This window comes from Panthera leo, chromosome B4 (assembly GCF_018350215.1).
Source record: "Panthera leo isolate Ple1 chromosome B4, P.leo_Ple1_pat1.1, whole genome shotgun sequence".
NCBI classification, from domain to species: Eukaryota; Metazoa; Chordata; class Mammalia; order Carnivora; family Felidae; genus Panthera; species Panthera leo.
The window spans coordinates 78,099,727-78,125,158 of record NC_056685.1 but is presented as its reverse complement, the minus strand read 5'-3'; the positions used below and the strand labels follow the sequence as shown (position 1 = coordinate 78,125,158).

Below are 25,432 nucleotides of genomic sequence, written 5' to 3'. Positions count from 1 at the left end.
GGCCACTAGAGGGCGGTGCCATGTGGCCCATGAGAACCAAACTGGGCCTACAAGGCTCCCACCTCTTTCCTAAGAGATCAAAGCTCTCTCTGCTCATAGGTCAAGCTCCAGACACAGAATTCAAGACTACCCATGCTTATCCTAAGATTAATTTTACTGTCTTTGTAGGGCTCACTTAATTGCTTCATGCAATCTATCCAATCACACTTACTATCATGACTGACTCTGAATTCTCACTTCCTCTCCCAGACCAAATAAACATGTTATTAATCCCTAAGTCCTGTGGATGTGGATGCTTACTACACACTAGGCACTATGATAAAAGCTTTAGATAAATTATCTCCTTTCCTCACAACCACCTATATAAGTTAGATGGTGTTATTATCCCCATTTTACAGATGAGAAAACTAAGGCTCGAAAGGGAAAGTTAAGGGGTGCCTGGGTGGCTCAGTCGGTTGAACGTCTGATCTCAGCTCAGGTCATGATCTCATGGTTCGTGAGTTTGAGCCTGGAATCAGGCTCTCTGCTGTCAGCACAGAGCCTGGAGCCTGCTTCGGATCCCCTGTCCCCTTCTCTCTCTACCCCTCCCCTACTTGCTCTCTCTCTCCCCCTCAAAAATAAACAAACATTAAAAAAAAGGGGGGGAGGAGTTAAGTAACTCATTTGAACTCACACAAGCTGCAAGTGGCAAAGAAGGGATTAAAACCTAGACCTACAGAACTGTCTGACTCCAAAGTTGATGCTTTTAACTTTATACAACAGTATAGAATCACCAAAATGTCTCCCATCAGACCCCTCCTCTCCATCCCCGCTGTGCCCGTCCAAGTTCTGTCCCTTCTTTAAAAGACTCCCAACTGGTCTCTCCACCTCCCTTGTCATCCTGCTCCTGCCCTGCATACCCACAGACAGCCCTGCCTCACCCTACCCTCCCTAACAGGAGGTTGGTAAATGAGTGAATTCACCCTCCACACCACTGCCAGAATTCCTTCCACAGGAAAATACGAACATTTACTTTGCCACATGAAAACTTCCAGTGGATGCCTCTCACCTTACTGGATAAAGCACAGCACCCAAGGTCCTTCCCACCTGGCCTGGCCTGCCAGTCCCCGTCCTCCAGTTGGACAGGCCATGCCTAAACACACAGTGAACTTTCGTGCCTTTTTGTCCTTTTGCTCAAGGGGTTTTCCTTGGCCTGGAACGTTCCCCGTCCTCTTACTTCCTTAAACCTCCAATTCAGTCTTCAAGACCCCTTTAAGTGCATCCTCCCCCATGAGGCCCTTCCCAGCAATCCCTATCTCTTCTACCCAATTCTGGGTCAGCTTTTTTCATCTTTGTTTACCCTGTTTTGTTAAAGGGAATCGAAAGTCACATAAGCAGCATGGACTTATTGCTTTAAAAACCACAGTATTAAAACTCCAGCACCTTGGAAACTCTGCATATTTGGGATTGATAACGGACTAGACCATCCAGGGAGAAATAGTTATTAATCATTTTACTCCGGATGACTAAGTAACCACCATGGACCTTCGCTAGCTTCAGCTAGTTCTGATCTTAAAAAAGACCCCAGAAAACCTGAGCTACCCTCCTGTGACAGCAAATCAAGTCACAGAGTCAGTCAGGCAGTTCTAACCACTGCCCTACCTCTTTCAGCAAAGAACAAGACATATATTTTCTCTCTTCCTAAAAATATGCAGCTTTTAAATATATCCATCATTTTGGCACTCTCTACTGCAGAGCTTAATAAAGGCAAAACCACTGAAATTCAGGAGATGTCACAGCTCAAAGTATTCCTTGTGTTCAAAGAGGAATGTCTGCCCATGACTGATGGCATAATTTCCCTACAGAACAATAGTCTTGTCACATGGCAAGGAAACCTACATAAACACGTACAAAATTCTCACAATATAATTCTGTGTGTTTTAGCTAGAATGGCGATAGTGACCTTTGCAAATGATTTTTTTTTTTTACAAGAACAGAATACCACCATCACTAAAATAATTGTTTATCTTCATAAAAAGACTCTTTTGTAGTCATTTCACATCTAATAGCCAGCTGAGGTATACCCTGAGACCTGAGCGACCCCAGCCCCTTTATCCTGAATTCTGGGCTCACATCAAGGTCCAGGGTTCAGTTCAATTCTCTCATCTGACAAAGACTCGGTTACCAACAGGCAGTACAGGAAATGGTGCTGATAGCCTGCTGCAAGCCCAAGTTGCCTTTATTTAACCTCCCCCAAAAACCCTTGGGCAACTGGTACAAGTCAATGATTCACCAAATCCCAGCTCTCAGCTTTACTCAGTGTCCTTAAACTCCCCTTGTGGTTGCTCAGAGATCAATGATTAGCTGTCACCACACCAAGAGAAACCCGGCACACTCCTGTTTCTCAAAAGGGGCCCTTAAATTGAGCACTCCACTGCTCAGGTGGAACCAGGTGAATTTTAATAGACATACAGTTACAAGACTTGAAAAGAGGCAGGGTTTCTGGAGTGGAGAGTTTTGCACTTGACCTTTGGAATCCCAGGGAATGAAAGATTTGCTGTGAACCCTTTATCTTATTACATATCAGACTCTAAAAGAAGGGGAATTATGAAACCAAACGCCTCAGTGCTGGCAGAAACAAGGGCAAGGCCCAGTCTTCAGAAATGCTCTATCCTGCTGGGGAACAGTGACGAAAACCAACAACACACAAAACCACTAGAGAACTCAGTACCTGAACCAGACCCTGATGTGGAGAGATCGTAGACAAGATCCTGGAGCGTCTTGTCTTTGGAGAGACACATCTCACACGAGGGATCTTCCATATCCAGTCTCTGGCGGTTGTGATAGACACGCTGATGATAGTTAATGACAAGGAAAACAATGATGATGATGAGAAACAGGAGGAACACTGGGCCAGCAATAATGCCTACCAGCTCCACGGGGCCCCACATGGAAGGGTGCTCAGACTCCTTGAGGTGACCTGGGTCAAGTGAGAGAGGAGAGGGAAAGAACACAGTAAAAACATGGGAAAGCTCTGGCCTTATTTGTCCCCGACACCTCCCTCCACGTGCAAATACCCTTTCCCTCTCCCTGCATTCAAGGTGCCCTCGATCTCCCAGGTCTCACTGGGCTATGTGTCTGCCTGATGTTCTCAAATGCAAACATCTCCAGTGAAGGGGCCCTTTTCAGCAGTCACGCTCACAAGGCACTGTGTCACCGCCTGCCTTTCACGGGCCTATCCCGCCTCAGTGTCCCAGACAGACACCAGGTTCTGTGCCTCCACTCGTGACAGCTGTGCTAAGCTCTGCAGCCTTAAGTACCCGCTCCTCCAATCTCCCCAGTAATGCCTTCTAAATGGCACATTTGCAAAGGGGTGCCACTGAAAACTTCCCAGCCTGGATCGCTGTCCTTCTCTTCCAACTCCAGCCTCTCTTCCCGTCCCACCATCACCCTCACCCAGCAGCTGCCTTCACATACCTTTCCATGGGGATCCCTGCCTGGCTCTCCCACCCCTCACCAGCTGCCCATGGCTGCTCAGCCAGTCTCCAAAGCGCAGCTTCCACCTCTGGGACAACCTTGACAGTCTGCCTCCCTCAACCTCTTGTCTACAAATCTGACCTGGGAAGAATCCTATCCCCTTGTCACCTTAGGGAACATCAAAAAGGTACTTTTACCTATCACCAAACAAAGGGATTAGGGAAGAGTAGAGAAGGACGAAATGACAGGGGTGCCCTACCTCCAGGATGAGCCAATAGTCCAACAAGGGTGTCCACTCACCACTGGGCACCCTAAGGTCGATCCTGTTGCAGAAGTCAGTATAGCAGCAGTGGGTGTTGCGGAGGTCCTCAGAGCTGAGGCAGTAGAAGGGTTTCCCGGCGGGGACCAGCTCCACTTTGGGGATGCAGGTGCGCACGTGGTGCTCCATCCCATCCAGGTTGAAAATGGAAACCATGCAGGCCCCATCTGTTTCACACGTGTAGTTGGCCTGGAGGCAGCTGGTACATGCACACTGCAGAGCTGCAGGAAATTTGGGAATACGGTGACATTAACGGTGAGATCCTATCCTAGGTCCCTTTCCAGACTTAGAACATAATCCTTTAGCATACTGGATGTTCCCAAATAAGGAGCTTTTATAGAGAGAGGGCCAGAAAGAGGACACCGTCAACGGGAGCACAAACTTTTCACCTGTTTATTCAGTGCAGAAAGCAGGCTTGCAAGCCCTACCATTTTCTTCTAAGTGTCCTCCCTATCTTATGCCTGTGAGAAACAGAGAAAGGACCTTTTAAACTTTGCCTTAGACTTATCACACATTATTTTGTGGCTGGGAAAGCAGCTTTCCTTTAAATAGACGCCTGAGGACTAGAGGAAGGTGCCTTCCCCTTGGAAGACACAGGCCACCACCTCCTGCCCCACCCCAAACCATCCAGGCTTCCTCACTTGACAATGGCTTACCGACCCCATCTCCTTTCTCCAGCATTAGGCATGCCCACCGTTTTCTGAATGCAGTATGCATGCTCTCACACATTCTTTTGCTGCAATGCTTTTTTTCCTGGCTACTTCTCACAAATCCTCTAAAATTCAGCTTAACCATCACTTCCTTTGAAACGCCTCCCGCCCACTAGTCCAACATCCTCCTCCTCCCTTTAGTCCATGGCAGGTGCACCTCTCATGAGGGACAAAAAGAATAACCTCCAAAGACGATATTAATGCCCTCCTCATCAAGTTATTGTGAGGATGAAATGAGCTAATATATAAAATGTGTTCAATAAATTCAACCTACTCTGGAAGGCCCCTGGATATCACATTTAAAATATAATATCCATCCATCCATCCATCCATCCATCCATCCATCCATCTTTCCAAATAGGCAGTGTATGCAATCATCTCTGGGACTAATGAGTTCTGCTGGGTGTGTTTTATACATAAGTGTGCCCTGTTGACAGGAAATTACTGTAAATGAATTTGGCGCCTCTGAAAGCCAGTTCAGCAGCCCTGGAATCTGAAATCCTTTATTTATCCATCTAACAAGAATAGCACAGACAGCAGCAGTTGGTTCTCCCCAACACTGTCTCTCATGGGCCTAACCTAGCCCTGACCTCTTGGAACCAGCGGGAGTGCGGCTGTGGCCACTAGGACACTTAGGTTGGGATTTAGCGCCGAATGAGGCGCCCACCCATCAGGGAATGGAGGTGGCAGAGCCCACCCAAGTCTCGGACTGGACACTCAGTGAATAATATCTGGCTACCAGGTGGGAATATATTCAAACCGAAGCCCCTAGAGAAGAGACATTTACGACCAATCCCATGAAAAACTAGCCTGTTGTAACTTACCCCTTCAGGCTGTAAACAGTCTATCTTTGTCTCTTCCTGCAATACACTAGAAGGCATCTCTCGGCTTTTCAGTTCCAAAGACCGATTCTAAATATCTCAGTGTCCAAGCCCCCTTCCCCAGGCTTTCTATAAATGACACGATCCCTCGCCATTCCCACCCAAGGAAACAAAGCAGAGCGCACCCGCACACTGACAGGTAAACGGCCGCTGTGGATCCTCTACCGTAAGGCCTTCTATCAAAGCCCTTTCTTCTGGGAGAAATTCCAAAGCACGCAGCTACCTGCTGAAGGGTAAGAGTAGCGTTCTATTTTAAGGGCAGGAAGTTTAAAGCAGGTACCCTTTAGACTAGGATCCAAATCATAAAAGGAATTTTAAAAGTAAGTTCTTCCTAAACTTCGATTCCAACCCTTTTTAGACACAGGAAAGACGAAGAACTCTCCTCGTTTTCCCCCAAATGCCTTTATTTGCTTCCCCTTTTATTCTTGACAGCTGAAATTTACTTCCGCAACTCTCTGAATACTCGAGCCAAACCTCTTCTACTCACACCGGAGTCCTGACCGGTAATCCAAGAAAGCTACTGCCCCTCCCCTTGGTGTGGACATTCAGGCACAACGGGGTTCCCCGTGGAGCACACACCTCTCAATACATGTGCCATGACATCCAGCACAGAGAACAGCATTGGGCTATTTTGGGAAGCAAGAAGGGAAAACGAACAACTCCAAGAGGGCTATTCTGAGCACAGTGGGACACACAGGCCAGACCCGTAGCCGCCTTTTGAAAAAAAGCTCACTTCTGAGTCTGTCAATTAGACAGGAGAGCCAAGAGTCTCTGATTCCAGATATTTATTCTCCCTTCGTTGGTTCACGGCCTCTTTCACAGTGATTCATTCTGGAGAACGAACACACCCACACGTGGCTCATTATTTTTGGGAAGTACTTAAACAATCTTGGTGTAAGACAGGAAAGAACAAAAGTGGTGAAATCTATGTGAGACGGGACGAAGAACGGAACTGGGAGCGGGGCCATGCGGGTTCGTGATAAGGACTTAGGCAAGTCCCTGAATCTATCTGAGCCTCAGCCGCCTAACCAGAAAATACCATTTATCTTACAGAGATGGTATGAAGATTAGCCAAACATCCGCTAAGTGCTGTGAGTATTCTGAGAAAGACTCTCCCTGCGCACATCTGTGTACATCTATACATTTTATAGAGTGAGGGAGAAGTCTGAAAAAGATGGATTTTAAGATAACCATCACTATTGCCCACACCCCTGAAAAGGTTTCAGTTACTACCAGTAGAGCCACAGCAGGGTATCATGGCAGGCACAGGTCAGAAAGAGCCAAGCTCAAATACCAGCGCTAACATTAATCACATGACCTGGAGCACCCTGGTTTCCTAATCTGTAAAGTGGGGCTGTTAATAATTATTTTACAGGACTATGTAGAACTATATGAAATAATACATTTCAAAAGTGCTTAGCAAATAGGTGTTCAGTAAATTTTAATCTCTCCTCTCAATGTAAAACTCAAACACACACACACACACACACACACACACACACGCACAAACGTCTCTCTTTAACCACTAATTAGGAAGTGGCAAGTTACAGTAAGACCACAGCAGGCACAGCAAGAAACTGCTGTTCTGGTCTCAGCTCTGCCAGTAAGTAACTAGTCGTGTGGCATTGGGCAAGTCATTTAACCTCCCTGAACCTCACTTTCCTCATGACTGACCAGAAAGAAGGGAGTGAACTAGATGACCTCTACATCCTCCAGCTGAAATTTGAATCCAGTTTGTTTTTAAATTCACACTGTCTGAATCACTGATTCAACAATGGGAAGTGGTGCTTTAAATGTTATATACTTTTTCCTGAACTTTAAAGACAGACATTAGGGCTAGTCTTGCGTTAATGTTCGTTTTTCAAAATAAGTGATAATAAAACTATAAAAATACCTGAATTTACTGTAAATGTACAGTATATTAAATCACAAACCTAATCATGATTTCTTTGAAAAGCTAAATCTGGACTAATGAATGCTAATAACGCTTTATAATCTACTTCACAGTGACTCATCAGGTTAAATCAGTCTACATGCGCGCATATAAACAATACATACATACCTAAAACTCTTCCGTATTCCATAACCAAAGAGTTATGTAGTAGAAATGACACAATTTGGAAAACCAATCACAGAGGAGTATCAAAATCACTCTAGACACAACCAAGTTAAAAAGTGGTCAGAACGACAGTCTCACTAGCCCAGCATTTTGTTATAAACAAGTCAGTCAAACCGGAACTAAAGACAAAACCACCTAAGCGAGATTTGAACGTGGCTCTAAAATATGATGAGAAGGTGGTATGTGGGAGGATGTAGATGCAAATTTGATTCATGAGAGAGGCTGTGTTTGGCGGAAGACCAACAAGTCCCAACTTGAGCAGCCTCTGTCTAGGTGCATGTTATGGAGACACTGACGTGGCCAGCTCTCAGCAAAGACAATCCCACTGCAGGCAGGACACTGGGGTTGGGTCTTCTCTCTCTGACCCGCTGGCCTACACGGGGAGGACACGCAGCAAGGGTGTGGCTCATGGGAATTCCCAAGCGCCACCATACAGGCATGGACTCACGGCCACTCAGCCCGCTATTCTGCCCTAGACCGCATCTCCAGGGGACAGGGTAGGGGGGCGTGCAGGGTGGTAGCACCAACCTCAAAAGGTAAGAAGCGAGCCACAAAACGGCCACATTTGTCCGGGTAGATAAAGGTCCACAAATGTTCTAAAATGTTTTAAAGCGACAGGATTTATGATTTTTAGCTTATATCAACTGCTCCTTGGGGAATTATAATAAGCTTCATCAATTTTGTACTAGAATGGAGCACTGCCCTGTTTGGGCACACTAAGCTTGCCTCTTTCAAACCTCACTGGGCTCACCTTCTACTTTAGTAGCCACCGTGGTGCCAAAATCAGCTGGCGTAGCCCTTTCTCTTCATGATCTTGCGACTTGATCATAAACTGCCTCTTGGCCCTCCTCCTTCCAGATGACAGCATCCATCAGACAGACCAAACTGATAAGAATAGCCTATTACAACCCATGATTATTTTAATTAATCTTCTCTGGACCTTATCCAAATCCTCCACAGCCTCCTTAGGATAGAACAAAGACTACAACTCTGTGATCCTAAATAGCCAAAATGATCTTGGGGGGAATAAAAAGAACAAAGTTGGAGGACTCACACTTCCTGATTTCCAAACTTACTACAAAGCCACAGCAACCAAAACAGTGTGGTACTGTCATTAAGTATAGACACGCAAGGGGCGCCTGAGGGGCTCAGTCGGGTAAGCATCTGACTCTTGATTTCAGTTCACATCATGATCTCACGGTTCATGGGATCGAGCCGCAGGTCCAGCTCCACACTGACGGCACGGAGCCTGCTTGGGATTCTCTCTCTTCCTCTCTCTGCCCCTCCCCCACTCGCATGCTGCACGCAACCGTGCACTCTCTCACAAAATAAATAAACTTAAAAAAATAAAAGGTATAGATACAAATCAAAGAAATAGAACTAAGAGTCCAGAAACAAACCTACACATCTGTGATCAGCTGATTTTTGATAAGAATGTCTGGAACATTTAAGAGGAAAAACTAGTCTTCAACACTTGGTGCTGGACACCTGGATACCCACATGCAGAAGAATGATGTCGGCCCTTTCTTCACACTGGACACAAAAATTAACTCCAAATGGATCAACAACTTAAATATACAAACTATAACTTATATTCTAAAACTTCTAAAACTTTATAAAGGAAAACAGGGGTAAACTTCATGACTTTGGATTTAGCAACGGTACCTTCGATAGGTCACCAACTGCACAAGCAACAAAAGAAAACCAGATAAACTGACCTTCATCAAAATTAAAAACTGTAAATCAAAGGAAACTATCAAGAGAATGTAAAGACAGCTATGGAATGGGAAAAAATATTTGTAAATCACATATCTAATAATGATCTAGTATTCAGAATGATTACAAAAAGAACTCATAACTTAACAACACAGAATAAAAAATGGGCAAAGGACTTAAATAGACATTTCTCCAAAAAAGATACACAAAGAGCCAAAAAGCACATGAAAAGATGTTCAACATCATCTCAGACGCAAATGAATTTTAAATGAAAATGAAAATCAAAACCACAGTGAGACACCACTGCACACCCACTAGGAAGGCCATAAGAAAAAGAAAAATAACAAGTGTTGGTGAAGATTCCGAGAAACCAGAACCCTCATATCGTACTTTGCCAGTAGGATCATAAAATGGTGTAGTCACTGCGGATAAGTTTGATGGTTCCTCCGTCAATTAAACACTCAATTACCATATAACCCAGCAATTCCAACCCTAGGTATATCACCAAAAGACTGAAAACAAGTGTTCAAATAAAAACTTATACATGAATGTTCATAATAGCACTGTGCATATAGTCAAAAGGTGGAAACAACCCAGATGTCTGTCAATGAGCGAAAAAACAAAATGTGGTGTATTATCCAGCCATAAAAATGCATAAACTATTGATATACACTACAATATGAACTTTCTTTTTTTATTTATTTTTTTAATTTTATTTCTTTTATTTTTATTTTTTCTTTCTTTCTTTCTTTCTTTCCTTACTTATTTATTTACTTATTTGTTTTTGAGAGGGCACGCACAGGCACACGTCCAAGAGGGGGAGGGGCAAGAGAAAGGGAGAGAGAACCCCAAGTGGGCTCCACAGTGTTACCCCAGAGCCCAATGTGGGCCCGAACTCAGGAACAGCGAGGTCATGACCTGTGCTGAAATCAAGAGTCGGATGCTTAACCAACTCAGCCACCCAAGTGCCCCAATATGAATGAACTTTGAAAACACTACGTTAAGTGAAAGCAGCCCCATACCGTACGGTTCCATTGATATTAAACATCCAGAAAGCACATTAGTGGTTGACAGGGGCTGGGGGTAGTATGGAAAGGAGGAAGGGAAGTTACTGCTTAATGGATTACGGGACTTCCTTTGGGGTAAAAAGTTCCAGAACCAGATAGTGGTCATGGCTTGCACAAGGTTATGAGGTTACTTAACAGCACTGATGATGGTCGTACTCTGTCTCTTTCTCTCAAGAATAAATAAATGTTAAAAATATATATATTAAAATGGTTAAAAGTGGGGGCGCCTGGCTGGCTCAGTCAGTAGAGCATGCAATGGCTGATCTTGGAGTCATGAGTTTGAGCCCCACATTTGGTGCAAAGATTACTTAAACAAATTTAAAAAAAAAAAAAGAAAAAGAAAACTGGAGGTATAGTGTTCTTCAGATTGTATCCTTCCTGAACCCCCATGCTCTCCAAGATGTACCAGCAACCTCTGAGCTCCACAAGGGAGGAAGCACTGTCCTGCTTTGCTTCACCTTTTCTCACTGGCGTCTAGCAAATAGCACTGGGCTTAATAAATCTCAGCCTAATAATCTGAGAGGGAAGGGGGGCTCTGCCACAGTGGCTTTTACCATCCACATACATACGTTTCTACGTGTGTACTCTTAAAAGAACTCCACTGCTTGAAAAAGACAAAGGAAAAAGACAAAGAAAGAAGAAAACCGGTGTTTAGTAACTTCTGATCTAGTCAACTGCCCAAATGTTTGGGAAAATCCTGAATCAGGTTAAAAAAATGGAGGTGTCTGGCACTAAACTGTCACAAAATCCAGATAACGTTTGGTTCTCCTGGCAGGGAGTGATGGGGGACAACAACTGGGAACTGACAACATACCAGCAGCCACAACTCTAACCTAAGTAGAAAAATCTTGCAGTGTTGAAGTAAAGCAATCAGCTGCTGCTACTGGTTGGTAAAAAAGACCCAAGTTACATTTTCACCCTTCACCATCATCAAAATTAGATTTAAAAACACATTAAAGCAAAACAAAAACTCTCAAGTATCCAAGAGCCAAAATAAAGTCAAGTTTTACATGTGTAGTTGGGTAGTACCTAAAAAAAACAAAACATATACTGGTAAAAAGCACTTATGAAAAAAATGTAACTGACTTAATAAAGGAAGTTATTTGTAGGAGGAGGGAAAAAACCCAGAGATTTAACAATAAGACACTTGATAAGCTTGGTATTTAATTCCAATCTGGGAAAGGTCTCGGAATGGGGTTTGCATAAGAGAAAGGTGTTTGAAAAGCCAGCTCCACACTATATCTATTCTACCAACTGCCTTGCTGACATTCTACTTGGAGACAAACCCAACCTTAGAGAGCTGTTTAAACAAGTTCACCCCTAAGCCTCAGGTCTAGAGAATGAAAGCTTTGTTCTCACTCAAAAGAGACGTTTGATGTTTATGCTAAGGAGACCTGTCATTGCAGCTTAATTTATGGCTGACTGTAAATACCTGAGTATCTACAAGGGCCCACCTGCTGCCCAGGAAAATGTCAAGGTAAAACTGGATTGAGTGGCATCGTTACTACAGAGCGTGCCCGGTGTTCCTAGGAGAGAAGCGTATGGACTCAGCTGTCATGTTCAGACTATCTACTAGTAACTGGATACTTCTCCTTCACCTACAGTTTATAACAAACATATAAAATCATTCTGTTTTCTTTCTTTGTTGTACTGAAATAGACGTACATGTGGCTCATTAGGGCAGGGGACGATATTTATGAGTGGTGTTTTGTATTTGCTCCCTGACCTATTTCCTATACTATGGATGAGTGGAGAGGAGACAGTGCACGTCACAGTTCTGAGCGAGAAGAGGGATAGGAATGGTTTCAGGCAACTGGGACAATGAAGGAGAAAAAAATCAGCCAGAGCTGAGAATAAAACTAATGAGGCTGAGATCAAGTGCATTTGGCTGGCATAAAACGGGTAGGTGGTAGAATAAAACAAAGATGAAAGAGGTGAGGTAGGAAGAGAGCTTATCATGTTCCAAGTAACTCACAAATGTCTGTAGCATTTTTAAGTGACTAGGATAAAAACTGTACATATAGGAGATACTAGAAGTACAGCAGGGAAGAACTGGAATATTTTACCTAGGATATTGCTGAGAGGATGGAAAAGAACCGAATGGATTCACTTAAACAAACTTATTAACTACTTAAAATGTGCAAGGCTCTGTGACAGGATAAAGCCACATAAAGAATAAGCCAGTTCCGGGGCGCCTGGGTGACTCAGTCGGTTAAGCATCCGACTTTGGCTCAGGTCATGATCTCACGCTTTGTGAGTTCAAGCCCCACGTAAGGCTCTGTGCTGACAGCTCACAGCCTAGAGTCTGCTTCAGATTCTGTGTCTCCCTCTCTCTCTGCCCTTCCCCTGCTCATGCTCTGTCTCTCAAAAATAAATAAACATTAAAAAAATTTTCTTTCAAGAATAAGCCAGTTCCTAGCATCAATTTTTAGGGGGCAGAGTCTGGGAGGTTGGGAGGAGCAGGATGGACAAAAGAGGAGGATGGACTCATCGACCAGGGGAAGGCAAGAGGACAAAGATCCCACACTGGAGGATGGGTCGATTTGGCTAAGAAGAGAAGGCCAAGGCCAAGAAAAGCACAAGGCATATTAGGTCCACAGCGAACAGACCGGCGCAAGGTTCCAGCCAGAGACAAGGATGGTAAGGGAGACCAGGCCAGATCAGATGCACTGTGATGCCCGGCTAAGGGTCTGGGGGTTATCCTGGAGGCCACATACAAGCAGTAGAACCATGAGATACAGAGGGCATGCTCTCCAAAGTTAAACCCAGCAATAGCATGGAGGACAAGTGAGAGACTGGAGGCAGAGACTGGTTAGCCAATTACTTTCATAGTCCTCATAGTATATGGTAGAGTACAGGATGCAGAGCATACGCTTTGGAGTCTGACAGACCTCAAGCTCAGCACTGAACCTCTCCATGCCCCAGTCCCTTCATCTGCAGAACAGGGATAAGAGCGCTCAGAGAGCAGCTGTACAGAGTAAGTGTACAAGTCCTTAGCGTAACCCTTGAGTATATGGTAAATGTTTGGTAAACCAGATGCCCTTATCACTTCTGCCGTCCCGGTGTGTGACAAGGGTCTAAACTCTTCCTAGTTTTGTGGTTGTTCCAACAAGAAGAAGAAGGAAAGTCAGTTTGTGTGTCAACCTCTAACGGGCAAGCACAGACTCTTCAGTACCCCTCTCACCATTCAGCTTCATCCTGGATATTAGAAATGAATGCTTATTACAATTCAATTTTATCGACCACAAATATAAAATGTGATATACAAATGTACACCAAGACAACACATGATGATCTAGGGCAAGGCAGGTTCACCACAACTACTTAATAAAAAAAGACCTGCTTCAGTTCGGATTCCTCAACTCAAACATTGCAACCACCTAAAAAACTTATCTCTAAAGCACCCATAATCTCCTCTCTCCTCCACTCACTCACTCACTCACTCACTCACTCACTCACAAATATCTAGGAAAAGGTAACTGGCAGTAGACGAAAGCCACATGCGGTCAAAGAATTTTTCACACGCGAGCTCCATCACCAGCATGGCTGGGCACCAGGTCTCAAGTCCCCTCGAACCCATCCTGGCTAGCTAGTTCCCTTCCTGCTTTCCTTCCCCTCACATATCCATCTAAGCCACCACACGCACACATTTTTGCAAACACCACTTATTTACTATCTCACAGATTCTGTAGGTCACAAGTCCAGACACAGCGTGACTGGTGTTGGCCAGGGCTGCCTTCTCATTCAGGGCTGGGACCTCTTTCAAGCTCACTGGTTGTTGGCAAACTCCACGGCCCTGTGGATGGAAGCCTGAAGTCCCTATTTCCCTCCTCGCTGACAGCCAGGGACCACTCTCAGTTCTGGGAGTTGGCCCGCAGTTCCTGGCCACGTGGCCCCCATGGGCAGTTCACACATGGATGTTTACTTTCTTCCAAACCAGCCAGATCACTTCCGACTTCCTCTTCTGCAATCAGCTGAGAAAAGTGCTTCCAAAGGGCTAGCGTGGTTAGGTCAGGTCTACCACGACAGTCTCCCTAGTTGAAGATCACCTGATTTGGGACCTTAATTACATCTACAAAATCCTTTCAAAGCAGTGCCTAGATTCATGTTTCATAACTGGAAGGTGGTATATTCCAAAGGCAGGAAATCTTGGGGGGAGGGGGCAGAGGGTGGAGCATGGTAGGCAGAATCACCTTATATAGTATCTTTATTTATCGTCCACGTGACCTGCCGGAAGGTAAGCTTCATGAAGGAAGGCATTTTTATTTCCTTCGTCTACTGTTGTACCTCTAGCACCTATGATAGTGCCTGGCATATGGTAGGTGCTCAATAAGTATGTGTTAAAGGAATCTTCAGACCACTAGAGTAGTACTCTCTCTATATTTATTTAGCTTATTTACAGGCTGTAAATGGGACTTCTGTCTATATTCAAATTCTGGTTCAGTGAAACCATTTAGGAATTCTTGGAACTCCACACGATATAATTTTATCTCTGCCACAATTATCTGTATGGCTCTCACGAAATACAGGTCATCCATAGGTTCCATACTCATTAAAATTTATTTGTAACCTCAAAATCAATACTCTCGGCATTCTCACGGGCATTCACACACGTGTGCAGAGTGGTAAAAAACGTGAGTCGTCCGACACATGTGTTCCCGGCTGACAGTGAACAAGGGGACGACGCTCTGTCTTCTTGCTCCAGCTTTCATACAGTAAATATATATGCGTCCTTTTCATAGTATACTCTGTGCCACACTTTTCCCCTTTCTGCATTTTTTTCTCTTGGTGATTTCACCACTTAAAACGGCCCCCAAGGGTAGTGCTAAGACGCTGTCCAGCGTTCCTAAGTTCAAGACGACGGCGATGTGCCTTACGGAGACAATATGTGTATCAGATAAGCATTGCTCAGGCTTGCATTGTGGTACTGTTGGCCTCAAGTTCAAGGCTAATGAACCAACACTATATATTGAATAAGATGTCTTTAAACAGAAACACACACATTAGCAAGGTTATGCACTGACTGCCTGACGAAAATGTGGTGACCAGTGGCTCACGGGAACCTAACGCCATCTCTCCCCTAGGAGCAGTAGTTCAGTATTTGCTAATCCGGTGTTCCAGTCAACTTTACACAACATAAGTACCATGAATAAAGACACTGGGCTACATTAGCCTTGTTTTACAGATGAAACCATGAAGTTGAAAGAGACGTGAAATGGTAGCTCACAGCACACTCTATCTGGCACATCATTCAGTTTTATTTTCTCCGGAGCACTCATGACTGAGAACTGTGTTTACTTATTTATTTTCAGTCTCAGCCACTGCTACTGTCATGACAGTTACGGATTCGGGGATTTTTATCTCTCTTGTTCTCTTGGGATCATCTCCCCAAGCCAAGAACCATTCCACACACATACCCAACCTAATGAATAAAGAAATCTCCCATACGTAATTGTGTAAACATCAGGGGTGACTGATACTTTTAAAGGGAAGAGCAGTTACTTTCATCACGCTAAATTCAAGGTATTCAACGAGACAAGCGCAGGCTTGGGATGAAGTGGAGAGAGAAGAAAACCGAAAAGAACACCAGAGCTGCCCGAGGAGGCACTGTCTCTGAAACCCAGAGAGCAGGTAAGATGGTCTGGGATGGAAACTTCACAGCTCAACCAAATGCTGGCGGCTCTACCGAGTAAGGGAAAGAGAGATACGCTCCGAAATAGCATTTTTGCTTGGTGTTACATTTATACTTGGCGGAGAAGCCGGCAGGCAGAGAGAACAGGCAAGAGCAGGGACGGTGCCTCTGAAAGCCTAAGCGCAGGTCAAACCAAGTGTGTGAGAGAAACTGAGGAGAGCGAACCCCAGGAGCAGGCAGGTAGGTAGGTATTTGAACGTGGCCATGAGGCAGTGCCTACAGAGTGGGAGAGGTGCGGGCCACACTGCGGGTCTGAGGGGCTGATTCCAACCAAGGCTTTGGCATTCCCAGGCAGGGCCAAACTGATGGGGTACCAACGCCAGCAGCACTTCCGGCGTCGGAGGGACCGGCGAGAAAGGGGACTCCAGGATTTGCTTTTTATAAATACAGAGAGGAAAATTAGATAAGACCCCCTTACATCAACTCCTCCTGTAACAGACCAGTAACACAAGAATTCAAGACAAAGAGGCGGGATTCCAGAATTCATGTTCACCGCTGCTCTGAGCAAATGCTGAACAGTAAACAATAAGGATTTCAAAATTAAAACAAAAGAGCCACTTCGGTATTCTAATTTAACCTTCACAAATAAAGAAGATCTAAAGCACCATGGACTGAGAATTCCATTCCACCTCAACACCCTGTACTCCTGAGTTATTATGAGAACAGACTGCAACACAATTCAACTCATGTTCCAAAATGCAACAAGCAGCTTCAACAGGACATGCCGAAAGCAGCAGCACGTCTCCTCGTTTACTGATTCATATTTTGGTAGCAAGGTTACAATTAGCTCACCGGTGGAGAATAAACCTATTTATAACACAGCAGTCCACCTGAAAGACACAATCACCTAAAAAGGTTTTTAGAGGAAAATGAAGTGCAGCTTCTTCCTGTACTGACTGCAGATTCCCAAGGTCCTTTCGGATGAAGTCCTCAGTCTAACCTTCCTGTGTTCACAGGCACCATTCCAGCCACCTCTCAGCCTCCATGTTCTTATGTAACATTTACATAGTGCCATAAACATACCCAGAGTTGCGTAAGAATTAAAACGTTGCCAAACCAATAAAACCTAAAGCAGGTCGCTCCCTCCAGACTGTCTTTGATTAGCACAGGTACGCTGCCCGGGATACGATGTAAGAGCCTGTCAAAAGACAGAAATTAACTTGAGGAAATCTGAAACGGTCCACAAAAATATGCACGAATCAGAAGAAATCAACCACGCGGTGGCATGTGGTGCCCCTATCAATCCCAAGAGTATGTTATTCTGCCCCGTAAGATAAAAAGTAGCCCAACATTGCTCCTTCACTGAAGTCAGAAACTGTGTCTAAAAATACCTCCCAGCCAACTGGCTATCAGCAAGTTAGTCTCACAAATGTCCCAAGAAGAACTACACACACCATTTCCTTACTTTACAGAGGGAAAACTGAGGCAGTCACGGAAAGGTTAAGCAAGTGACTTGTTCAAGGACAACCTGTAAGGGAGCAAAGTTCTAGGGCTGAGACCTGGCCTCCTCCCTCCATCTGGCTCCAACCTTTAACCAGAGTAGCCATTTTATTATGTTTTAATCACATCTGTTCCAGGAGCTCTTTTAACAAAAGTAACCAGAGATTCTCTTTTTCTCTACAAGAGTTCGCTCTCACTGTACTTCAAATCCATGTCCCCTCAACAAAATTCTAAGACTTGGCCTGAAATTAGATGAAGTCTGCTCACAGAAATTCAAAATATTCCTATCAGAACCTCAAATGTCTCCCTCGTTGCTTTGGTCTTAAGAAACGAATGTCATGTTCTCCCACCACTAACAAATGCAATTGTATATTTTTAAAGACTGTTGTGGAAATTCCGAAAGTAGGCCTTAAAACCTGCTATACCCATCAAGTGGTTGCTGTTTACAACCTGGAACTCATTCTCCTTGTCACTGGCCTTTCACAAAGTCGCAGTTCATGCCCTAACAGAAACACCTATCCCTTGCTGCCCTCATGCCACGTCCAAGTACCAGGCATCAAGGCTCCCTGGCTCTGCCACTCCTCCAGCCCACCTAGGGGAGCACACAGAGGAAATGCAGGGGAGGAAAGCAATCAACTTCTTGTTATCCCACAGCCTCTATTTTCCCAGAACTGACGTTTTACTTTCAGCCTTTTGCAACAGTGGTCTCTGTAGCATGCACTATTGGCAACTAGATGTGTCCCGGAAAAAACTGTAGTGTCTGGCCAAGAAGTTTAAAGGCCTTCGAGAATGTTTGCTGGACACACAACCTAATTTCCAATTTACCAAAAAAAGAAACTAACTCTCTATTATGCCCACCCATCCTCATCCCAACAAACATCCATTTTAGGAAGGTTACAAAAAATGAACTCTGTCCTATTCAGAACCAGTTGGATTACCAATTAAACATTCTTAACTAGGCTCACCACAAGAAAAACCCCACAGATATTACACCAAATCAACAGGGAAATGGCTGTTAAAAAAATCTTACATATATTAGGGCCAGTATAAAAAAATTCTATGGAGAGAACTGATAAGATTTACTCAGACACATACAAAATGACAAACCTGAAGGCTGAGCCTCCTTATTTACTATCCTACTAGAGAAATAACATCATGTTACACATTCCCAGAACATGGCCCATAAGAAGGCCCGGCAAACATTATTCACGAAAACCATGATCTTACCACAACCGACGGCCTGTGTTCATACACCTTCACCATGTTTATCAGATCCCACAGCATGTTACCCATACACAGAGCAGCGAGACCCAGGAACACACACGAGGTGCTTAACAGAAGCATTAGCCAGTGAACAAAGACCCCACTGCACAGGCTACACCACTGGGAGCAAATATCAAAGCTGGAGATAATGAACTTGTTTTTGAGACTCCAAAGTAGGATGATGTCTTTTCTTGTTTGTCTGGTTTATTAAAGAAGCCTGAACCCACCTGAGAATCATTATTTTTAGTAGAGAGGACAGCCACAGTGCACACACTTGATCTCCCATAGCTGGAAGGTTAGGGGCTGCTGAGAAGTCAAAGCACAGGCTTTGTACATCGGGAGCGAATACAATCCTGATCGTCTCTCCCAGATCCATCTGCGGGTCAATAATCACTTCAATATAACTGCCAAATATAACCTTCATCTGCTACCCCAATGCCAAAACACATTTAAGACGAGTCTCTTAAGTTAAATATTTTAGGGTTTCATCTGCTCTTTTCTGCCCCCAAAGCCTCATAAACAACACACCGAGCCGGGTGTCCCACAGAAAAGGTGCCCACCTCTAGAGTGGGAAGGGTGGGGGTTGGAAGGTAAGGGGCGTGTGAAGGTGGGGGAGTGCGTGGGGGGCAGGGCTGGGAAAAGGGATTGTGTGGGAAGGTAAATAAGTACTGACCAAGGGCCAGAGTCGGTCCAGTGGTGGGATCTTTAAATAATCTTGGGGGTTGGAGGTAGGTTCTAGGATTTCACCTGAAAGGCATCCACAAAGTGATTAACTGAATGGGCCCCCTGGGGTGGGGTGGGGGAGGCGAGGCGGAAAGCAAATACACCTAGATGCTGATTAACCGTTCGGGAACTAGGTTTCCTAGGGTTAAAGAGATTCCACAGCCAAGCTACAAAAACGTTTAGGGGCCTGTTGGTCTCGCTTCCTCCCAACAGCTTCCACGGGGCATGTGTATGTGGGGGGTTTTGCCCCACTGAACTCAAAGGGGTTGTGCGCAGGGTAAATGTGACTCCCTTTCCCAGAACATTAGGGAGGAAGGAGAGGGAGGGGAGGGAGGGGAAGAGACACCCCAAGTGCAGGTCCTGAAGAAAAGGTTAGAGACCCCTTCCCCTGTCATCTGAGGTGCGCAAGGGCTCGCACCATCAGGGTACCTCGGAGAAGCAAAGACCCATCGCCCGAGCCCCTCAATCTTGGCGGGAGAAAAGACGCCCCCCCAAGAGCATCTGGTGGGAGGGAAGGAAGACCCCCGCCCCTGGACACGCTGAGAGGCAGAAGCACGGATCTCCAAATCTTAGGGAAGGGATCCCGCTCTCCCCTCTATGGAACAAGGGGGTGCTGGGAGCGCGACCCCGAGAGCTCCCCGAAACCAGTTCCGTCTGGAAGGGGGCTCGGGTCCCCAGGGGCCCCGCGTGAGCTCGGTCCTGGCAGGGCAGCCACGCCTCGGGGGTCTGGGGACGCCGACCAAGGGTCACCCCGACTCCTCCGCGCCCCCCACCCGGCCATATTGTGCGCGTGGGGAGGGGGCGCGCTGTAGCTAGGGGCCGCGGCGCGAGGCCTCGCCCTCGCCCGGCCTTCTCCATCCCGGCCCCCGCCCCCCGGCCCGGGACTCACCCTGGATCCCCCGGGGCCCGGACCCGCCGCTGCCGGCGAGCAGGAGGAGGACAACGGGGAAAAAGGAGGAGGCTCCGGCCGACTCCGCCATAGTAACCGCCGCCGCCGCCGCCGCCGCAGCCCAGCAGCGCCCAGCGCGCGCGCGCGCGCCCCCGGCGCCTCCCCTCCTCCCTCAGCCCCGCTCCCGCCTCCCTCTCCTCCGCCCGGCGCCGGCACGTGCGCTCCCGGCCGAGCCGGCGCCGCGGCCGCCGCGCGCGCCCCCGAAGGGCGGGGCCGGGTGCGCGCGGGCGCCCGCCTTAAAGGGGAGTGTCCCTGTTAAAGGGGTGGGAGGGGCCCGCGCCTCGGCCACCTCACGGGTGGGTGCGGAGCGCTCCGCGGAGAGGCCCGCGCCTGACACGCGGCCTCCACCCTGGCCTGCGCCCCGCCCAGCGTGCAGTTATCAGCACCGACCCCCTCCCCAGCATCGAATGTTCGGCGAGTCGCGTGCGTGTTCCCGTTCCCTTCATCCCCACTGCCGAGCCTCAAGCCCCCATCACGTCCCGCGTCCTGCCCGGGTCCTCGCAACCGGCCTCTGGCTGGGCTCCCTGTCCCGCGCGGCCGCCTGCCATCCGCCGGACGCAGGCAACCTGTGTGATCGCAGCCTGGGGGGGCCCTTTGCAGGACAGAGCCAGGTTTTTAATGCTACGGCTCAGTCTTGGTGAGGGTACTTCGGGACGCACTCCCATTCTGCCCGGAGGTAGAACCCTCACTTGATAGAACCCTTTTGGGTTTGACATTATGTATCAAACGCCTTAAAATATCCATACCTGTGGACTGCTATTATTCCTTATCTGTCTTCAAGAAATGATAGAGATGAGGACAAATATGTACGAAAAATGTTAACAGTTGCATGTTTATCATTGTAAAAAGCTGGAAACTTAAGTAGGCAATAATAGAAGACAAATAAATGCTGGCCCATCAATATGATGGAACATTATTTAGTAACTAAAAAATTACAGAAACGAGTAAGGTGAGATATTTGTGAGATAATGTTAAATCAGCAAGCAAAATACCAAACTATTTACAGCATTATTCTAGTTTTGTTGGTAATGTATAACTGTACAGAAAAAAGACTGGAAAGGAATTACCCGATATTATCAGTAAGTATTGCCAGAATATTTTTTTTTTTACTTTTTCTTGAAACATTTCAATATTTTCTAAATATTTTACAAATATACAAGTGTTGGGGCACCTGGGTGACTTAATTGATTGAGCATCCGACTTCAGCTCAGGCCATCATGATCTCACGGTTTGTGAGTCTGACTTCGGCTCAAGCCGTGATCTCATGGTTTGTGAGTTCGAGCCCTGGCTGGGCTCTGTGCTGACAGCTCAGAGACTGGAACCTGCTTGGTATTCTCTCTCTCTCTCTCTCTCTCTCTCTCTGCCCCTCCCCCACTCATGCTCTGTCTCTCTCTTAAAAATAAACAAAAAAATTAAAAAACAAACAAGTGTCACTTACAAATTTAGAAAGAAGTGCTTATAGAAAGCAAACTGAATCGCCCATATCTTTTTGAAAAGAGTTTACTTTCTTTAGCTTGAGAGTTTGAACTCATGAAGAAGGCAGGGTCTTTGGAACCAGACTTCTGGATCTGAATTTTCCTTTTCTAACTAACTGGCATGAACACTCGGGCAAGTTTCTTAATCTAAGTACAGTATGTCATCATGTGAGATCTAGGGGTGGACAGGGTGACTGGAGGTAGGGGGCAGAGTTTCCCAAATGGAATCCTTACCTTTTAAGTTGTCACCAATCTGAAGAATGCTCTTCCTCACCTCCAAAAGAAAAAAAAGACTGCAGCCACACCCCCCAGACACAACTGACATGCAAACACACACGTGCAAAGTTACGCAGAGACACTGTCTACAAGTGGGTCAGTGGCTGGATGAGTAAACACCTTATTTTTATACTGCTCTCCCTCACTACCCCAAAATGGGCACACACACCCCAGTCCATCTAACTGGTCTCTCAAACCCTGCTCCACCCATACTTAGGGGACCCAGCTGTGATGTGCACAGCACTGGGTTACTGTGTTAGTTTCCTAAGGCTCCCTTAACAAAGTATCACAAATTGGGTGGCTTAAAATAACAGAAATTTATTCTCTCACAGTTCTGGAGGCTAGAAATCTGAAACCAGGGTGTCAGCAGGCCCATACTCTCTCTCTAAAGCCTCTAGGGAAGAATCCTTCCTTGTCTCTTCTGGCTTCTGGTGGTTCCCAGAATCCTTGGTGTTCCTTGGCTTGTGGAAGCATTATTTCATTCTCTGCCTCCACCTTCACATGGCCATCTTCTCTCTGTGTCTGTATGTCTGTGTCCAAATTTCTCTCTTCCTATAAAGACACCAGTCGTTGGATCAGGGCCAACCCGAATCCAGTATGAGTTCAACTAATTTTAACTTGATTACATCTACGAAGATCCTGTTTCCAAATACGATCACAGGTTCTGGGTGGACATGAATTGTGTGTGTGGCGGGGGGGCATTATTCAATACAGTTACCTTAACCAAACCCTGCAGTTGAGGAGAGAAAACTAACCCCTCAGGAGCACATTGCTGAGGCCAAGGAGAAGGAACTGTGCTTCCCCTAAACCTTGCTGAGTGCTGCCACTGTGGCTGCAAGACCCAGGAGGAACCAGTGGCTGCTTTTCTCCCAGACAGCATGGTCGGCTAGATACCTGAATATACAGCCTGGAGAACCAGAACCCTGGGGCAACAGCCCAAAAGCCAGCTCCACCATCTCACTTGATAGCATTTGACTTTGGGCAAGATACTTTACCTCCCTAAACCTTGATTCTCTCATCTGGAAAACGGAGCCGATGATAGTTCTATGTCGCAGAGATGTTGCGAGGATATTGTATGTAAAGCACTTAGCATAGCCTCTGACACACAGGAAGGGACATAAAAATAGCTGTGATGAGGATGAGGATGATTTGACCTTTACTGCAATCCTGTGAAGTGGCTGAGGCATGTCAGTGTGTGTGCAATTTACAGGTGAGGCAGTTGAGAGCTAGGGAAGGGAAGCACCTTGCCCAAGCTCACGTATAATTAAGCGCTGGAGCCACAGCCTACTTACTGGTCCTGTGCTCCTTTGACATCATAGCATCTCATGCTTTCCCAGGAACTGGTCTCCAAGAGCCAGCTGAAGGTGGGGAAATTAGACTGGCAGGGGTGTGGGACGGGTTGGATCGTTCACACCCTATTCCTGAGAATTTGGCACACCCCCTCAAATTAGAGCTTTCCTAGATGATGTGCCTACCTTCCCTTTTAGGTCCTGAGCCGAGCACTAGAGAGCCCAATCTATCGGTGTCCCACTCACAGATCGGCTCTCTGACCATCCCTGAAAGTTTCAGCAAGGTGTCCATTTCTGTAAAAAAAAAAAAAAAAAAAAATCTTCTGTGAAGGTTTCTCCTTCATCTTAGGACTGGACCCACATCACACTCTTTAAACTCCCTGTCTGCCCTGTCTCTGGACTTTGTCATGGGATTCCCTGGAGCTCCCCAGCCTCCAATGACTGGACCATCCAGTGTTACAGCTGCCATCTTAGTCACAACGCACCAAGACGTTGTCATCTTATGGGATTTGGCATAGTTTGCCTTGGTGGATAGCAGGGTCATTAACCTCAAGAAAGTAATGGCTCATCTTCATTCATCCATTCTACAAGCACGCGTGGAGCATCTATGGTATACAAGGTGCAACATGTAAACTTGGAGAAGTCGTGCTCCTTGCCTTCATGGAACTTACAATAATCAAGACAAGCATTTCTAAAAAGGCAACATGTGATATATGCTATAACACACACCAGTAAAGGGGCAGTGGGGGCACTCAGGAGGGTCTGGATGCTTCAACGCTGCAGGGACAAGCTGAGGAGGTGGGAAAGGTTTCACGGAGAGGCCATGCTACAGTTGACTCTTGGAAGATCGATGAGTGTCCCCTAGATAGATAGGAGGCTTGTGGAGGCAAGAGAAAGCAGGAGGTTGTTCCCCGCAGAGGGCGTGACACAATCAAGATACTGAAGTAAAACTGCCTGGCATTTAGGGGAACCACGAGCGGCATGGCAGCACACCCAAAGGGTGCAAGGTGAAGGGGGCCAGTGGTGGAGCTGACAGGTAATGTTGAAGAGCTAGACAGATGTGGAAACATACTTTGGAAACATAGTTTTCTTAGCAGGGTTCTAAGCAGATGGGTTGGTGTGTGTGTGTGTGTGTGTGTGTGTGTGTGTGTGTGTGTGTGTGTGTTTTATTATATTTGTGTTTTAGAAAGACCACTTTGCTGAACCAAATGAACTTGAACTTTGTGCTGGTGGTTGGAGGAAGGCAAGGCTGGTGGTAAGGTAAACCAAAAAGGAGACAATTCCAGCAGTCCAGTCAAGATAGGGGGACCTGACCCTAGGCAGCAACACTGGAGATGGGAAAGAGATGTGAGGGCACCGGGTTGGCTCAGTTGGTGGAGCATGCAACTCTTGATCTTTGGGTTGTGAGTTCAAGCCCCGCACTGGGTGTAGAGATTACTTAAAAATAAAATCTTTTTTAAAATGTTTATTTATTGGGGCACCTGGGTGGCTCAGTTGGTTAAGCAACCAACTTCGGCTCAGGTCATGATCTCACAGTTTGTGAGTTCAAGCCCCGCGTCGGGCTCTGTGCTGACGGCTCAGAGCCTGGAGCCTACTTCAGATTCTATGTCTTCCCCTCTCTCTACTCCTCCCCTGCTCACACTCTGTGTCTCTCTGTCTCTCAATAATAAATAAATGTTAAAAAAATAAAAAATAAATAAAATGTTTATTTATTTATTTTGGAGAGAGAAAGCACATGCAAGCAGGGGAGGAGCAGAGAGAGAGGGAGAGAGAGAACCCCAAGAAGGCTCCATGCTGTCCGTGCAGACCCAACACAGGGCTAAATCTCATGAATCATGAGATCATGACCTGGACCAAGAGTCAGCTGCCTAACCAACTGAGCCACCCAGGCACCTACTTAAAAATAAAATCTTAAAAAAAAAAAAAAAAGAAATATAGGTTCAAGAGGTTTGAAAGAGGTGGAAGCTATAAGATTAATTGGATGTGGGAAGTGAGGAAGAGGAAGGAAATGGGGATGGCCCATATGATTCCAGGATAATCTGGCTTGGTTGACTGGA

General features: G+C 46.1%; 1 protein-coding gene across 7 annotated transcripts in view; it reads right to left on the bottom strand.

The window, feature by feature from the left end:
- ACVR1B (activin A receptor type 1B) overlaps positions 1-20,414 on the bottom strand; it is a 33,289-nt gene extending 12,875 nt beyond the window's left edge. The window contains exons 1-5 of one of the 7 annotated variants that reach the window (XM_042946598.1): positions 19,337-20,250; positions 18,891-19,039; positions 13,950-17,098; positions 3,757-3,996; positions 2,711-2,959 (exon numbers count right to left, since the gene is read on the bottom strand). In XM_042946598.1, the coding sequence (XP_042802532.1) occupies positions 2,711-2,959; positions 3,757-3,931 (424 nt within the window). In that variant the 5' untranslated portion in view covers positions 3,932-3,996; positions 13,950-17,098; positions 18,891-19,039; positions 19,337-20,250. Of the gene's footprint in view, positions 1-2,710; positions 2,960-3,756; positions 3,997-13,949; positions 19,040-19,336; positions 20,251-20,275 lie in introns of those variants that run through there. The other 6 variants (XM_042946596.1, XM_042946595.1, XM_042946597.1 and 3 more) reach the window with 6 other exon arrangements.
- Positions 20,415-25,432: the final 5,018 nt, after the last annotated feature.